Raw genomic sequence first — 18,488 nt, 5'->3', positions numbered from 1 at the left:
AATGAACAGCCCAAGGGAATGTATCCTTACTGGGTGATCTTGTCTTGCACCCACTGGTCTGTCAGTCCAACGATGGCCCACCTGGGAGGAGAAAAAAGTGTGATGGAGGGGTCACAGGGAGGGTGAGACAGCTCTCATGGGTATGTCCTTACTCAGACCCATCCTTAGACAGAGGTCTCCCCTGTGTGGGGTGGAAAGGGGGTGACTCAGAGCTCCTGGCAGTGTCACCACCATGGAAGTTTTCGATAAACAGGAGGAAGATGTAGGATAAGGATGAAGGACACAGCTCTCCGTGTCCTGGCTCACTGCCTGTCTTGCAACAGATACCTGTGCCCTGGCACTGAAGGGCCATGCTATATCACCACATCTGAGCCTACAGTGTCACCCGCCCCTCTGGTACACACCTTGCAGCACAGCAGATCACTTCACGCCCATGTTACTCTAGTAAAATGGCGAGGACAGAGTAACAGCTTGGAGGCCTCTTAAGAACTTTTTAAGATTCTGTCTACAAGTTCATCTTTGACATGAGATGACAGAGGCCCAAGTTGGCCTGACCATCCTGGGATAACAGTCAGGCTACAGCAAGACCAGGGTCACAGATACCCCAGGTGTGCTGTCCCTAGGCACCCCTCTGGGTCTACAGATGTGAAGAGCTGGGATGCTGCATACGCAAAGTGAGGTGGAACAGGCCCTGAAGGTTCACCTGGGAGGGGCAGGGCGCCAAACCACCCACCTTCTCCCAGTGCACTGTGCTTCCTGCTTCAGAGGGACCACTTTAGAAAATGCCACCCAGAGGCATCTTCCCTGACTGATTGCACATCCTCTCAACTCTTTCACATGTGCCTTTTGCATAATTTCCTGCATTTGTTCTTGTGGTATTTCTGGAGTTTAGTGGAAGCATTTCATGGGGGCATATTCTGATATCACGACCAAACTGAAGGAACCTGCAGTACTGGGTGCGCTGTCCAGGGTGCCACTGAGCACACAGCAGGCACACACCATAGGCTCTTAGATGCTGACATGATAGTCGTGTGTCCATGGCTACAGGATGCATGACAGGGCTCGCCCCTGGTCTTACTGCAAAAGCCTGACCCTCCCATCCCAGGATGTGGGGGCTATCAATCCATGATGAGGACTTGGACAGCTGCCCAAGGACAGCAGGCAGGCACTCAGCCAGGCACCAACTCAGGGTGTAACAAAGCATCTCTGGGCCTAGGTGTGACCAATGCCACAGTCACTGTCCTAATTCAATGCAGACCATTACAGCCCCACAATGGGCACTCAGGGCCAGAAGAGACCTCTCTAGAAAACCAGAACCTACAACAGAGGGCTCAGAGGGCAGGCCAGGACTATACTCTTTTCAATCAGAAAGACTCTGCAGGTTTAGTTTCTAAATCAATCTGAGTTTATGGCAACATGCCTAAAGCTTCTGCTCTAGGCAACTTAGAGGTGAACAGGAGGATTTTCCCTGCATATTTCACAATGCACAGAGTGGCAAAGATGCCTGACCAGTGCTGTCTTGTTCAAATCTCATGGTCCTTCTGTTTCCTAAAATTCCTAGGCAGCAAAACTGAGTGGTATTATGGGAAGCATGGACCCAAGTCCCACCTTCCTATCCTCTGGACTCTTCAATTACCCCAGCCCCCACAACCCCCCTCCACCACAACTACCCCAAGAGTTAGTGTACAGAGAAGGCTGTCTTATGTCCAGAGCCATGCACATTCCAGAAAGGAGATGCATCCATCTCTGGTGAGGCTCAGGCAGTGACATCTGCCTTCAGATCCTGCCCTCTCACCATGGGGAGAGAGCTGCTTGGAGAAGACACATAAAGAGCCGACTTTAGCTGTGGGCTACTTACCACAGCATATCGTTCAGGTCCTTGGACATCATCCATGCCAAGTCGAACATCACCATGGCTGACTGCAGAAAGAGAGGACGCAAGGATACTCACAGCATGCTAAAAGCCATATCTGAGCTGCCCAGCTAAATCCCTGCAAATTCCTCAATTTGCCTGGTCCTGGCTTTTGAGTGGGTTCCAGACTAAAGTGAGGAAGAATGAGAAAATAATTTGTGACTGGCACCTGCTCCTCTGCTAGTAAAGTCATTATGAGCACACCTCATCATGCAACACTGAGCAGGGAGGGCAGGGAGCCAGGTGTAACACTATGCTGTGGGTCTCTATACATCCTGTCGGGCATCAAGGGAGGCACTGAATCCAGGAAGTCAGGACTCTGTCGTCTGTGTAACTGTGTCCATGTGTTCTTCCTGGTTGGCTGGCAACCTAGAACATTCCTAAGGCCAGGCCAAGCAGGGCCTTGGTTCGAGTTACCTGGATGTTAGAGAGGAAGAGTGCCTTAGGACTCCCTGCGGAAGTCTTTTTAACAGGGTTGTCTGCAGGTGAAAGCATCTAGCTCCCTATGAGCAGAGGGCTTGGATTTTGGTGGACATGATAAGGGGGCATTAGTGTCTGACTGGAAGACTTCCCTTAGCCAGGAGATGATGGGCTGCCCACCAGAGAGGACTTTCAAGGGTGATATCTATGGATCTGTTGCCCCACCCACTCCACCAGCTGCTTAGAGATTCCTAAGCACGGCAGACAGAAAGGGGGTGAGGATGATTCTTTGAAGGATAATGGGGCGTTGACAATAAAGGACACTGGAAACATGATACTCACAGTTCAATGTCCCAGGGTCAAATTCTAAAATTAAATACTGGATGCTTTATTTAATAGTTAATTTCTATAGTTCTTTAAGGTCCTGACTTATCACTACTAGAGGCAACACAGTAGGTTTTCTATACAAAATTCTGCTCTGTAATGCAAACACATTGATTGGCCTGTACAGCGCTAGTATTTTATCTTCTTGCATAAAGACCAATTCTATATTTCTGATGATGAATAAATAGCTTTTAGCTCTTTGAGCACCTATTAGGAATGAGGGACCACCCCAACAACAGCCTCTGAAAAGATTATTCTCTCATTTTATGAAGGAGAAAGGCTTGTTCAAGGCTCAAAGGGACTGCACCACCTGCCCAGGGTCACACAACAAGAAGTTGTGGAGCTCAGATACAAATAGGCTTTCCTGGCGTTAAAACCTAGGCTCATTTCTCTTCAAGTTTTAAGACACTGACCCCTTGAGGCAGAACTTCACAGTGAATTCCACATTTCTATACTCACCGAGGTCCCGTGATACTCATACTGCTCATAGTCAAAGAGAATGTCTCTTCTGCAATGACAAAAAATGTGACACGTCAGTGGGAAAGAATAGAGAGACAGACACTTGGAAGTCTTACAACTTGACAGTACTCAAAGAAACGCAAATGAAACCACAGTGCTCTTTGTTTTCCTTATAAACTCTTCCTTCCACGGATTGTACACCAGTGCCCACCTTATCCACAGGAGATAATTCCCAGACCCCCGTAGATGCCTAAAAATGCAAATAATACAGAATTCTATGTATACTTTGTTTTTTCCTATACATACATAACTAGGCAATGGAAGAGATTAACAATAATAAAAAGACTAATTATAATAATATACTCTAATAAAAGTTATGTAAATAACTCAGACTAACTTATTATATGTAATATTTTTGGGCTATGGCTAACAAATCATGAAAAGCAAAACCACCAATAAGGGGGACTACTGTATCTACACAATGCTGGGGAAAGAGTAAAACTGACACAAAATACTAGTGGTAAAGGAAAATATAAAGTGGGCCTACTGGTGGCGCAAGGGATTAAGCACCGCACTGTGAAGCTATCTGCAGCCACTGCAGCATGAGTTCGATCCCTGGCCAGGGAGCTACCCACATGGCACAGCAGACCTCTCCTGACTTAACCGCTGCTCCCCTCAGCTGTGTATTTCAGTAGATCTGCCAGTTCTGTTCCCCACTGTTTCTGGCGAATCCTCTTACCCCCCACACCTCTGGCCTGTACCCCAGTTCTTGTATGCATATATAAATAAATCTTTAAGTAAAATAAATCTTAAAATAAAAGGAAAATATAAAGTGATACAGTCCTAGAACCCACTTCTAAGAAATTATCACAAGACAATTTCAAAGGAACAAGCAAGGCAAAACTCACTATGTGCAAATGTTGTTTACTGCAGCCTCATTTGCCACAGCAAAATACTGGAAGTAACCTATAGTTTAAAAAGAAGAGGAATGGCCAGTTAAGTACTAAGCAGGTTGTAAAGGCTGTTTGGTACTATATAAAATGGTTATATTAAGTGGAGAAGTGCAAAATTATAGGTAGATTATGATTCTATAAAATAAAATCTTGTGAAATCTTGTCCTATTGGTGAAAATGGATTACATCCATTTTTCTTTCCTTACACTACCTGAAATGGCTTTACATTGTCCTAAGATGACTATCAAACACACACCCTTAGTTATAACAGCAGGTGACATTGTCCCCACCTCAATGGCCAATGCTAGGGGAGACCTTCAAGGACAGGTAAAGCAAGGAATGCCTAGTTCAAGGGCACTGCTGCATGTTCACCTCAAGCTAGACTAGCCTTCCCAATATTTCAATTATTTATTTTTAAATTTTATTTATTTTTGTGTACAAGAGCAGGGTGTAGGCCAGAGGTGTGGAAGGAGGCGGGGGGGGGGGTAAGAAGATTCACCAGAGATAGAGTGGGGAGCAGAACAAGTGGATCTGTTGAAATATCCTACTGAGAAGAGCAGCAGGCGAGACAGAAGAGGTCTGCTGTGCCATGTGTGTCAGCTCCCTGGCCAGAGATCAAACTCAGGCCATAGCAGCAATAGTACTAAGACTTAACTCCAAAGCCACCATGGAGGATCCCTAAATATTTTTATTTTATTTTTTTAAAGATTATTTATGCATACAAGAACGGGGGCACAGGCCAGAGGTGAGAGGGGTGAGAGGATTCACCAGAGACAAAGGGGAACAGAACAGGCAAATTGACTGAAATACACCGCGGAGGGGAGCAGAAGGTGAGTCAGGAGAGGTCTGCTGTGCCATGTGGGTAGCTCCCTGGCCAGGGATCGAACTCGTGCTACAGTGGCTGCGGTCAGCTTTATAGGTTGCGTCCTAACCCCTGTGCCACCAGGGAGGCCCTATTTTTATTTTAAAGGACTTCAGTTTTTAGTTTTGCAATATGAAGAGGAATTGCAGATAACTTAGTTTCCTTTCAAACTTTTTTTTCCTTCAAAAAGTATTACACAATTAGCATCTATCTCACTTGTAAGAAATTGTAAATACATGTCTCTACACCTAGAAAACTATGAAAATAAACAAGCAGGGTCCATCACCCTTAACAAATGGCTTATATTAGATGGACCTGTTTCTATTTAGATGTTTCCTGTTTCTATGAGAAACAGGACCAGGTCCTGTTTCTCATAGGATCAGAGGGCAACACTGAGGGGACCTGACCTTTTCCCCAGTGCAGAGACCACATGCTTGTTCCTACAGCCACTGGTCCAGGCTCTAAACTAAACAACTTACCCTAGAGAAGAAAAAATGCATGCAGCCCCCAGGAAAAAATAAGTGTTGGTGACCCCACACATTCACAGGGAGAGTGGACTCCCTGGCATGGGTGCTTCTTATGTGCATACTTACCTCCGGGCCTCCCACTCTCTTTGCTGCCTCCTCTTCATGGTTTGCTCCACTACCTCCTGACACAGGAACAAAATGAACAAAAAGCTGAGTGAATAAGCCAAGAATTTATTTACAAAGCTCAAGAAGGTACTGATTTGGACCTTCTGATCTGAGTCACTGGGCTCAGATCACTGATGTGGGTCATTCCTGTGCTCTGAGCAGTCTGCTCCTCCAGAAGGGAGGGACTGAGGGTGGGGGAACTTCTGGAACCCCTTCTGACCATTCAGAACCGGGGAGACCACTCCATGGGCATGGATGCTTCACCAACTTCCAACTCTGTAGTTGGTCCCAGTTTTCTATTGCCCCTCTCACTGTGTGACCCAGGAAATGCATACAGCCAATCGTACCTTGTGCCAGCTTTCCCATCAGGATTAACTATTTTAATTTTATAGCACAATCCCATTTAGTTCTCACAATAAAGGCATGAAGTAGTATGGGAATTTTAAAAATCCATGGTCCCAGGACTTCTGCTTCCAGAAAGATAGGGGTAAATATACCTAAACCCTGTGACAATATATAAAAAACCACAAAATAAAAGTAAAAAGTGGAGAAAAAAGCTGACCAGCTAAGGTCCCTGAGATGTGAGGAATAAAACAGTGATGAGGTCCCTGGACTTTCTTTTTGGCTCACATAGCCCAGACTTGTTTGTAATGAAGCTGGCAACACCAACAAATGCAGACAAAAAAGTCCCCAACAAAAATCAAAGGACTAGGAAGGAGCAACCTTAAAAATTAGAAAACTTACACTATAAATGCTCCACTCTAGCCTCAACCACAAAAAACACTGTGGCTCCAAGCCCACTCACCCCAGCAAAAGTTGAAGTTGGAACCTAGACCCATCCTTGTAAATACCTTCCACCTGTAACACCTCCCTTTCTACCTATAATACCCTCCAATACCCACAGCAGGTTGGTGGCAGAGGAGGCCAAGTAGGGACTTGTTAAAAAGGAGGCACTACCCACCGGAGTTAATGCAGGTCAAGTGGGAAGTCTGCCTATAAAGAGGCCATGCCCCCTAACCCTTTCTTTGCCAGAGTGAGCTCAGAGAAAGCAGAACAGACTTAAATAAGACCCAGAGTTTCACAACATAAAATGTCCAGGTTTCAGTTGAAAATCACTCATCCTAATAAGAAGGAAATCTATAGATGCTGATACTAAGATGACCAAGATGTTAGAATTACCTGACCTTTTAAAGCAATCATCATAAAACACCTTAATAATTACAAACACCTAGAACAAATTAAAAAACAGGAAGCCTCACCAAAGAAACATGAGAAAAGAAGAAGCAAATAGAAATTTACAACTGAAAAATACAATAAATGAAATATAAACTCAGTGAATGGACTTAAGAGCAGAATGGAGAAAGGAAAGAACCAGCAGACACAATGGCAGTAATTAGCCAGCCTAATTTCCAGTCATGGAAAATGCTCATCATCGCTTATCAGGCAAATGCAAATCAAAATCACGATAAAATACCACCTCACTCTTGTGAGAATGACCCACATCAAAAAGACCAGAAATAACAATGAGAGAGTGGAGAAAAAGGAATCCTTGTACACTGTCAGTGGTGTTCTAGCCCCTTTGGGAGATAGTATGGAGGTCTTTCAAAATTTTAAAAATAGTAATACCTTATAATCCAGCAATCCTATTCATAGGTGTCTACCCGAAGAAAGCAAAAACAATAATTCATAGGGATACATGCTATGTTCACTGCAGCACTATTTACAATAGCCAAGTTATAGAAACAACCTAAGTGCCCAATGACAGATGAGTGGATTAAGAAGATGTGGTATATATACACACACTGACTACTACTGAGCTATAAAAAAGATGAATGCTTGGTTGGAGCTGGAGGAGATTATGTTTAGCAAAATAAACCAGTAGGAGAAAGACAAATAACAGATCATTTCACTCATGTGTGGGGTATAGAGAAACAAAAACAAAGGAGTAAAAAAACTAAACCAAAACAAGCCCTAGAAATTTGACCATAGAATTGAAGCTACCAGAGAGGGACATAGTGGGGAGAATGCGGTAGAAGTTCAAATGGACTATTGTGGATGATTTTGGGTGTTTCAGTAGTAGGAGTGGTATAGTATAGAAGATGGGTGAACCTATACCCCCATATCATATACAGTGTTATAAATCATTGTTAGCTCAATAGAAATGATACCAAAAAAAACAAGAAAAAAACCTTCGCTCTCTTAGTAACTATTCAGTAAAGCTGATTCCACCTAAAGAGAGAGAAAGAGAAATCACCTAACCTGAACAACAGAGAGATCTGCGGGGCGGGGGGGGGGGGGAGTGGTGGGGGGTGTGTGTGGATAAAAACAGCCTCAGGGACCTATGGAGCTTCAACAAAAGATCTAACACTCAAGGCATCAGTGTCCTGGAAAGAGAGGAGAAAGAAGGTGAGCCGAAAACATACTTGAAGAATAATGGTTGAAAACTTGGCAAGAACCATAAAATTACAGATTCAAGAAGCAAAGTCTCAAATAGAAAACCTAAATAAAACCACACCAAGACAAATCATAATTAAATTTGCAAACATAAAAGCCAAAAATAAAAAGTCTCGAAAACCGCAAAAGAAAAATGATACACTACCTATAGGGGAAAAACAATTCAAATGATAGATTTCTCATTCAGAAACGATAAAGGCCAGAGGAAGTGGCACATTTTTTAAGTGCTGAAAGAAAATAATAACCTGAATTCTACATCCATTTAAATATATCTTTCAGGGCCTCCCTGGTGGCACAAGGGGTTGGGCACCGCACTATGGGACAGTCCGCAGCCTCTAAAGCACAAGTTCGATCCCTGGCTGGACAGGGAGCAACCCACATGGCGAGGCAGACCTCTCCTGACTCACCTGCTGCTCCCCTCAGCAGTGAATTTCGGTCAGTCCGCCTGTTCTGTTCCCCACTTTGTCTCTGGTGAGTCCTCTCACCCCACCCCACTCCCCATCTCTGGCTGTGCCCCAGCTCTTGTATGCATAAATAAATAAATCTTTAAAAATAAATAAATAAATAAATATATCTTTCAGGAATGAAAGGAATGAAATAAGAAAAATAAAAATTTATCACCAGCATATCTCCCCTAAAAAAGTTAAAATAGGTTCTGTAAAGAGAAAGGAAATGACAAAAGAAGAAACCTTAGACTATCAAGAAGAAAGAAGATGATAACCAAAAATTGGGTAAATACAATAGGCTTTCTTTACCCTTTTTGAGTTTTTTTTTTTTTTTTAAAGATTTATTTATTTATGCATACAAGAGCTGGGGTATAGGCTGGAGGTGCAGGTGGGTGACAGTATTCACCAGAGACAGAGTGTGGAGCAAACAGGCTGACTGGCTGAAATACACTGCTGAGGGGAGCAGCGGGTGAGACAGGAGAGGTCTGCTGTGCCATGTGGGTCAGCTCCCTGGCTGGGATGGAATTTGTGCTGCAATGGCTGCTAATAGCTTCATAGTGCTGAGACTTCACCCCTTGTGCCACCAGACAGGCCCCCTTTTGAGTTTTACAATGTTTAAAATGTTTAACTATTGAAACAAAAATACATTGTATGATGTGGTTTTAAATGCAGGTGGAGGAAATATATAAGAAAATTATGTTATATACAAGGGAGAGTAAGGAACATAAAGGGAGGTAAGCTTTCTGCATCTGACTCAAACTGGTAAAATGATAATATTAATGAGTTGTGATATGTTATGTACTTATAATACCTGGAGCAACCGATAAAAACTAAAAAAAAAAAAAAAAAAATTACACAAGCTATATTTAGAAACAATTTTCAAAAAGGAAAGTAGAAATGTAGAGAACAGAGAAAAAAATCTCAGAATAAACCATAATATACCAATAATTAAAATAAATTTCAGTTTAAATGCAACAATTAAAAAAGATCAGATGGAGAAAGACAAATACCATATGACATCACTTATATGTGGAAGATAAAGAACAAAACAACAAACAAAAAAGAAAAAACCTACTCTAGATTTTGCAACAGAATGTTTGTAGAACCAAAGGGGCAGGGAGATGGGAAGTGGGTAAAATGGGTCAATTATATGGTGCTAGATGGAAACTAGACTTTCACTGATGATTATAATATACTATTACAGGTATCAAAATAGAAATCTGTACACCTGAAAATAATACTATGTTTTAAACCAGTATAACTCAATTGAAAAAAAAAAATCGTGGGATAGGATGGGGACTGTTTTTGGAAATTATGCCATGAAAATAAGTACAATGGATATTGTCGGCTTTTGATTTTTTAATATCAAAACACATAGATATTATAGAATTATAATTGATACAGTAGATACACATAGATACAGTAGAATTATAATTGCAGTGTTACTATGACTTTTAGGGCTGAATTTTAAAACCCTCAAGAGGAATATTTCTAAATATTTAATAAGGCAATGGTAAATATTTGGGTCATTTTAGGTGATCAGGGAAAAGCTAAATTTAGAAAATATATGTGCAGATAAACCCAGGGTCAATATGTTTTCGAGATTATTTTCATTTTACTTTCTGAGGATAAATAGTATGGTTTGATGCATTCAGGTTGGTTTTCAATAAATGTAGACCCCCTGACTGAAAAAAAACAACAAATGAGGGCCTCCCTCGTAGTGCAAGGGATTAAGTCTCAGCACTATGAAGCTATCAGTAGCCACTGCAGCAGGAGTTCAATCCCTGGCCAGGGAGCTAACCCTCAGCACAGCAGACATCTCCTGTCTCACCTGCTGCTCCCTTTAGCAGTGTATTTCAGTCAATCTGCCTGTTCTGCTCCCTACTTTGTCTGTGGCAAATCTCCGCACCTCCGGCCTACACTCCAGCTCTTGTATGCAAAAATAAATAAATCTTTAAAAAAACAAAAACAAAAATAAACGAAAATCAAACAAGAAAGCAAAAAGGATGGAATATTGTTCTAGGTTAAAAGATAAGTAACTAGGGCCTCCCCGGTGGCACAGGCAGTTGAGCACAGCGCTGTGAGCATGTCCGCGGCCTCTGCGGTGCCGGTTCAATCCCCGCCAGCTGTGGAGCAACCCACATGGCAAGCAGACCTCTCCTGTCTCACCTGCTACTCCCCTCAGCAGTGTATTTCGTCAGTCTGCCTGTTCTGTTCCCTGCTTTGTCTCTGGTGAATCTTCTCACCCTCCCGTGCATCTGGACTGTGCCCCAGCTCTTGTATAAGTAAAATAAATCTTAAAAATACATAAATAAATGAAAGGTAAGTAACTAAATAATGCAAATGTGTCGACCTTGATTGGATTATGGTACAGAATAAAAATAGTCACAAATCTACTTTGGGGACAATTAAAGAATGTGAATATGGGGCTTCCCTGGTGGCGCAAGGGGTTAAGACACAACCTATGAAGCTATCCGCAGCCTCTGCATCACAAGTTCGATCCCCTGGCCAGCCAGGGAGCAACCCACATGGCACAGCAGACTTCTCCTGTCTTGCCCGCTTCTCCCCTCAACAGTGTATTTCAGTCAATCTGCCTGTTCTGTTCCCCTTTGTCTTTGGTGAATCCTCTCACCCCTCTCACCTCTGGCCTGTGGCCCAGTTCTTGTATGTATAAATAAATAAATCTTTAAAAAAAAAAGAAAAAGAATGTGAATATGGACTGAATAGTAGATGATATTAAGACATTAAGTTCTTATGTATAGTAATGGTATTGTATTTATGGGGGGAAATGTCTTTGTTCTGAGGAGATACATATGGAAGAATTTATGGGGGGGTATCCCCACCTGCACCATATTTTCAAAATAAATAAATAAAATAAAACATGGCAAAATGTGAACAGCTGTTAAATCTAGATGGCAGATTACTATAGATATTCTGTGTACTTTTTTCCTTTCAACCATTACATACACTTGAAAATTTTCAAATGAAAAATATGGGAAATTATGCATGCTATATACCATATTATATTAAACATTCATAAACTTAGATTCTAGATGTGCTAAACATGTAAACAAGTTCTTTTTTTTTTTTAAAGATTTATTTATTTATACATACAAGAACGGGAGTACAGGTCAGAGGTGCAGGCGCTAAGAGGATTCAGAGAGAATGGGGAACAGAACAGACAGACTGACTGAAGTACACTGCTGAGGGGAGCAGCGGGCGAATCAGAAGAGGTCTGCTGCGCCATGTGGGTTGCTCCCTGGCCGGGGATCGAACCCACGGCGTGGTGGCTGTGGCCAGCTCCATAGGTTGCATCTCAACCCTCTGTGCTACGAGGGAGGCCCCTAAACATGTAAACAAAGTTCTAACACGTTCTGCATCTAATCAAAACCACCAACCATCACTATCATCAAACTCTCTGGTAAATTCTCGCATACCCTTGCTCACAGTTGCTGGCCACCCCCTAGAAATTGCCCTCCCCCTCTTTCAGAAGCTTTGCAACTGTGGATGCTTTTCCCTGGACTCCAATCTTGGAAAGCTCCTGGCTCCTCCCCTCTCATTCAGGTCTCAGTCAAGTGTCTGTGGCCACTTTCATAAACTGGCAGTCAGTTCTCTCTCTAGTCCCTGCCTTCTTGTAGTTTCCCTCTAGTATCTATCTCCAGTTGAAACCATCCTCTATCCATGTTCATTCATGTATTCCTCACCTGTCTCCCCCACTGCAGAAGAAGTTTCATGAAGTCAGGAATTTGTTATCCTTCTGGCACCCCAGAGTCTGGCCAATACTTGGAACATAGTAGGTACTTCAAAAATAATTATTAGTGTGGGGAATTTCAAGAGTCTTGTCTGCAATACATGAATGAATGTTTCCAGGGAGAGTTCTACCAGATACTGATTATTTGGGGCCCCAATGAAAATCAATAGTTCATCAATAATTAAAAGAATGCTATTAAAGGGGCCTCCCTGGTGGCACAGGGGTTAAAGACACAGCACTATCAAGCCATCGCCAGCCACTACAACATGAGTTCGATCCCTGGCCAGGGAGATAACCCACATGGTGCGGCAGACCACGCCTGTCTCCCCTGCTGCCTTCCTTAGCAGTGTATTTCAGTAAATCTGCTGTTTTGCTCTCCACTCTGTCTCTGGGGACTCCTCTCATCCCTTGCACCTCTGGCCTATACCCCAAATCTTCTATGCATAAATAAATAAAATCTAAAAAAAAAAAAAAAAAAAGAAAGAAACATTCAGAGATTAAAAAAAAAAAGACTAGAAGGTAAAGACCACGGTCTGCAGAAAGCTTAACAAAGGGCTGAGAAAGAGGAAATAAAATTTCAGAGTGGGCCTGAGAGGTCTCAGATCAGACTACCCAAAACTCCAGAGAAAGGAAAGAGCAAAGGTAAGGAAAGCAAAGAGAGAAATTTCTTGGCTTTGAAACCTAGGTTTAAAAGGGCTCCACTAAAGCATGTTATTGTGAAATGTCAGGCATAGATGAAGACCCTAAAACATTCCAGAGGCAAGTTTTAGGTTGTACACCAAGGCTAGGGAGCAGATGGCATGTTTCCTCAACACTGCAACACTGAACACCGCGTAAAACCTAGTAATTCTACTTTTGGCAAAAGTCACCAGCCTTAGACAGGCCCCTTCCATTGACAGGCACCATATCTAGTAAGTGGTTCAAACTCAAGACCACTCATATCTCTGCATTCAAGATGCCCTAGAGTGACCATCTGATATTTGGGGCCCCAATGAAAATCAATAGTTGATCAATAATTAAAAGAACCAACCGTGGCAAAGAGCCACAGACCCAATTTGCCCCTCCAAGCTGACTGTACAGAGAGTGATTCTAGAAAGGAATAGGGAAGGGAATGGATGCTTATGTTTGCTATTTATTGCTTCTCTATATATCTTGTTAAAATTGTTTGCTATTTAGGTTCAGTGGTCTTAAGTTTCATTTCACCTCATGGGGTTCTGTTATATAGATAAGTAGTTGTGGTTCAAAGAAATCCTATAACCTGCATGAGTTCAAAATCAGGGTCCACACCCACTGTATCCCAGCTCTACCTGGATCTGGCAGGATCTGCTGACCTCTGGCCTCTGTGAGTGACAAGCTCCTCAAGACAATGGCGTGAGGTCCAAACTCACCTCTTCTAACCGTGTGCGCTTCTCAGAAGGCTCTGATCCATCTTCACTTTCATCTCCCAGATGATCCTCATCATCCTCTTCATCCCTAAAAATGTCATCATAGGCAGGAACTTCAAGGTCATCATCTTGCTTAATGAGTAGTTTGATCTAAGATTAAAACAAAGAGCAATCAAGTCTTTCCTCTCTCCTTGATAGAAAATTATCTCCTAAGTAGCTGACTCATAAGTTTTTTTTTTTTTAAGATTTTATTTATTTATGCATACAAGAGCTGGGGTTCAGGCCAGAGGTGTGGGGGGTGAAAGGATTCATCAGAGACAGAGTGGGGAACAGAACAGGCAGACTGACCGAAGTACACTACTGAGGGGAGCAGTGGGAGAGTCAAGAGAGGTCTGCTGTGCCACGTGGGTTGCTCCCTGGCCAGCCGGGGATTGAACTCATGCTGCAGAGGCTGCAGATTGCTTCATAGTGCGGTGCTTAACCCCCTGCGCCACCAGAGAGGCCCTGACTCATAAGTTTTCTGTACATACAAATAGCCTCTTGTTTGAGAAGAATTCCAGACATCTCAGGCATTTTCTTGTTTCCATTTCTATTCAGAGAGGTGCTGGAGTTGCATGATGAGGTATGCAGAAATTGTAAAAATTTGAACGTTATTTACAGTTACTTAAATCTGGAGAAATTCTCCCTTGTATGCTTCACACCAAGCCAATGAAATGAACACCCCCCAACTTGGCCTCTCATAGAGGATGTGAAGAAGTGCAACTTTCTGTGAGTCAAACTCCTATCTCTAAAAGCAGTTACGAGCTAACATCTCTTACAGAGGTATTTCATTTGATAATTTCAGGGTCAACACTTTGTTAATGTGGGTGGAAAATCCACTCAAAGAACGGTTAGGTGACTGCTCCATGCTCAGGGGTTCAGAGAGAAAGTGCAGCAGAGTCATTTCGGCAAACTTGCCTCTTGATAGTCCCCGTATCACCCCTTAGATGGACAGCCCCACACTGAGAAGTCAATGAGGGTGAGCTGGACCTTAATTCCATGGGCAGACTAAGTGCAGGATTTTGTCCCTTCAAATCCTAGGTCAAGTGAATTTCAGAAATGCATTCTGACGGTTAGGTGCCACGTTTCACATTAAAGATGGATAAGGCCAGGTTCTTGTCCTCAGGCTGTCAGGGAGGTGGATACCAAGTACAATGTTGTCCATGGCATATAAAGGTACCGACAGATTGATAGGAGAACTTGGAGGAGGATAAGTCCCAAAGGTCTAGTTACCTGGGTATCATTGTATACATTCACAACATTGACTGGTCTGTGGGTGTCACAAACAAAAAATCTGGCTTCTTCATCAGGCTGAAGGATATCCAATAGGTCTACATTTGCTCCACAGTTTAGGAGGATAAAATAACGGAACTGAAAAAAAAGAGAGACACTATAAAACAAGTATACTGACAAGGTCCTGTTCCCTTCACCACACTAGGCCTCTGAGTTCTTCTGCTGAGACACACTAAGACCCTGACCTTTGGCAGGGTCATGATTGATAGGTGGCTAGAGAGGAAAGGAAGGGTACCATACCTAGTACAGGAATCTGCACATACACACACAGCATAGGTTACATGTACACTATATGCCTAATGATGTTTTCTTTAAACTAAAGCTCTTGCTTTGAATTGAGATCCCTGCCCCTATGATGCCTGAGTGAGTGCTGGACACTGGTGCCATCAGAGATAAACCAAGCTCAGTAGGCCAATAAGTATGAAGGTCAAGAAAACTGGGAGGCTGATAACAAACTCTGGGGGCTAAACATGACAAATATCAGGAACATCAACTATGACCGGCTGTTTTGATTCACTTATGATTGTTTTTATTCAGCTCACTAAAAACAGCCAGCTAGAGATGAGATATTAGAATGGCTTCTTCAGAATGATATGCCCATCACTCTCAGATGCTGCCCAGTTATCTAAATAAACATGCTTCTTATAAATTCATTTCCTGTCTCTGCTCATTAGTATCAGTAGTGACAAGCAGAAGGACCAGCATTTCCAGTAAAAGGATGACAAAAGGCTCTAAATGTGGCCACAACAAGCCTGTGCTAAGTGCTTTAACATCCTCCACATGATATTTCATTTTCATGACAATACTATGAGGTAGGTCCTCTGGCTACCCCTGCTTCAATGAGAGTACACAGAGTTTCAGCATGCCAGAGCCTGACACATAGGGTCAAGAAGCTGATAGTGGGCATGAAGACTTCAAATACATAACCAGGCCACTGCTCTGATGCACTGCCTCTCCATGTTAGTAACATTGTACAGGCTTAAATATTTAGCATATCTCAAGCAGCTTATAATTAATGGGCACCTAAATATCAAATTAAGCTTTTTACTACATCTTGTCATTTTAGAGAATCCTTTCCTTATAAATAAGAAACTGGTACAGGTCCATCTGTGATGACAGGAGTTCCAGGCAAGGATTTATCTCGGTCAGACACTTTGAGATGTGACTAGGTACTCCAGGGACCTGTTTCCATAACCCAGCCCTTCCCCCTCCATGGTGTTTAAGTTGTCCCATCACTCATTACAGCCCCATGCAGAGGTGAGAGGCACCCTGGCCTCTACTGTTTAAATTAAAATGGGAGAAGACAAGTCCTGATATCAAGCTGCAAACTGGAATATATTTTCTTGGATAATGTAAATTAGTGCTCTAATATAAAATAATTCTAACTAGGCCATATCAAAGCCAACTAATTCTCCAAGCACCTAACAATGCAATGTCTCCAACACAAGTTCAGATTTAGGGCTGTCCTACAACTTGAGGGTAAGTCACCAATGTACATAACTTGTTTTTCACTTCCATGTTGCCTAATATAGTTAGTACTACAATTGGAAGAATGCTAAATGTTAAGAAGTTGAATTCAGTTAAAAAGTCTAATTATTCTAAAATGCATCTTTCATACCTGTTCTTTATGCTCAAGAAATGCAGTTTCAAGTTCTTGCCACCCAGAAACTGGAACCAGTGTATACTGCACGTGGTCACACTGGAACAGGGCCTGGAAAGAGATTATTTTCCAAGTCTTTCATATTTAAAATATCTAAAATTTACCCTGAAATGCAAATTAGAAAAAAAAAAAGCTGGCTGAGAAATACTATGTGAAAGAGAAATATTAGCAAATTTTAATAGGAAAAACTAAGTGATGGGGATGTGTTCACTGTATCATTCTTCAATTTGTTGATTTTTCAAAATTACCTAAACTATGGGACCAAAGCTCATGTAAACACTACTCATATTCAAAACCAAACCAGGGCCTCCCCGGTGGCGCAGCGGTTGAGCGTTGGGTTGCGAAGCTGCCGGCGACCTCTGCAGCGCAGCGGTTCGATCCCCGGCTGCTCCCCGGCCACCGGAGGAGGGTCCCACATGGTGCGCAGACCTCTCCTGCCGCCCGCTGCTCCCCTCAGCAGTGTACTTCGGTCCTTCTGCCTGCTCTGCTCCCCGCTCTGGCTCTGGTGAATTCTCTCGCCCTCCCGCGCTTCTGACTGTACCCAGTGCATGTATAAACAAAACAAACAAACAAATAAATAAATAAATAAAAACATGCCTCTATTAAAAAAAAAAAACAAAACCAAACCAATGGTCTTCCCTTACAAAGGAATCCTGCATTTTCAGTATTGCTTTATGACACCACTATGCCCTCGGTAATTACTATTTCCTGTCTCAAACCCACATTTGAGAGAAGCACCACGATAGGCCTCTCAGATGTAAACACCTTTTGTCTAGGTTATTTTAACTAGTCTCCCTTCTCAATTCAACCCAATACTGTCCTGCCGGAGAGATGAACTTTCACAGTCCTCCTCCCCAGCTTTCAACTGTAGCAGCAGCAGTTCCTACCCTAGACTAGGGTCACATGAAGGTGGGGTCGGGGAGATGTTCTCAACGCTGCTTCTCAGCTCCCGCCAAACTCCCTACCTTTCTGTTCCGTCTTAACTCCAATCCCACTTCCCATCCTCTGCGTCTACCACGTACTCCTATTACCTACAGGATCCACCCGGTACCCTCATCTCTGGCGCCGGCCTCGCCCTCCCAAGTCCATAGGGCTAACCTGAAGGATCTTGCAAGCACACAGGGCGTCCACGTCCGAGGCCACGAAGAGAAGAACCCTCTATGGGGTGAAGAGAGAGCAAACTGAGTACAAAGATCCAAACCCCGGCCCCTTCCACTCTCCCACGGCCGCTTCCGCTCATCGCTTCCCCCCGACAAATTTAAGGGTCCCAGACAGGGGGGTTACCTGGCTCTGGACCACCTCGTAGAACTCTTTGCGGAAATCGGCCACGAACATGGCCACAGCAACCACAGCCCAGGGATAGCTCTAAGACACCGAAAGCTCTGGCGGCGGTCAAGGCTCCCGCCAAACTAGGGACTGTCCGATTGGCCAGAGGCCACCAACCAATAGCTACTTAATTCGCTGCCTTTCCTTCTTCTGATTGGGTTCTATTGGGGGGCAGCGCTCGCCATTCAAGGGCTGGAAAAGTTCGGCCCGCCCCCAAAGAAACGTCAGCTATAGGCGAGACGCAACATGGTTTCCCACTTCCACTCCCATTTACCCAGAAACCTCCTGCCCAGTGGACATCTTTACTTTGGGAAGATAATCTTTTTGCTTCCCATGGTAACTCTGGGAAAAAGAACTTTTCTTGTCATAAAGAATATTTACACAGCGAACAAGAGCATCAGTTTACGACTTCAAGAGGCTTTCGCTCTATTTCGAAGGCGGATGCATAGCTTACTTCCGCCCGAGTCTAAAATGGCCGCCGCAAAGGCCGGAGATTTACATGCATTCTGGGT

The 18,488-nt window shown here is 43.2% G+C and overlaps 1 protein-coding gene across 1 annotated transcript in view; it reads right to left on the bottom strand.

The window, feature by feature from the left end:
* Positions 1-18,417, bottom strand: part of CDC45 (cell division cycle 45) — a 37,576-nt gene extending 19,159 nt beyond the window's left edge. The window contains exons 1-9 of the mRNA XM_037497518.2: positions 17,935-18,417; positions 17,749-17,808; positions 16,609-16,701; positions 14,931-15,068; positions 13,662-13,808; positions 5,584-5,639; positions 3,176-3,224; positions 1,859-1,920; positions 31-81 (exon numbers count right to left, since the gene is read on the bottom strand). Coding sequence (XP_037353415.1) covers positions 31-81; positions 1,859-1,920; positions 3,176-3,224; positions 5,584-5,639; positions 13,662-13,808; positions 14,931-15,068; positions 16,609-16,701; positions 17,749-17,808; positions 17,935-17,985 — 707 coding nt within the window. The 5' untranslated portion in view covers positions 17,986-18,417. The remainder of the gene's footprint in view (positions 1-30; positions 82-1,858; positions 1,921-3,175; positions 3,225-5,583; positions 5,640-13,661; positions 13,809-14,930; positions 15,069-16,608; positions 16,702-17,748; positions 17,809-17,934) is intronic.
* Positions 18,418-18,488: the final 71 nt, after the last annotated feature.

This window comes from Talpa occidentalis, unplaced genomic scaffold (assembly GCF_014898055.3).
Source record: "Talpa occidentalis isolate TD23 unplaced genomic scaffold, MPIMG_talOcc4v2.1 talOcc4.8, whole genome shotgun sequence".
NCBI lineage: Eukaryota > Metazoa > Chordata > Mammalia > Eulipotyphla > Talpidae > Talpa > Talpa occidentalis.
This window is presented reverse-complemented; position numbering and strand designations above follow the sequence as displayed.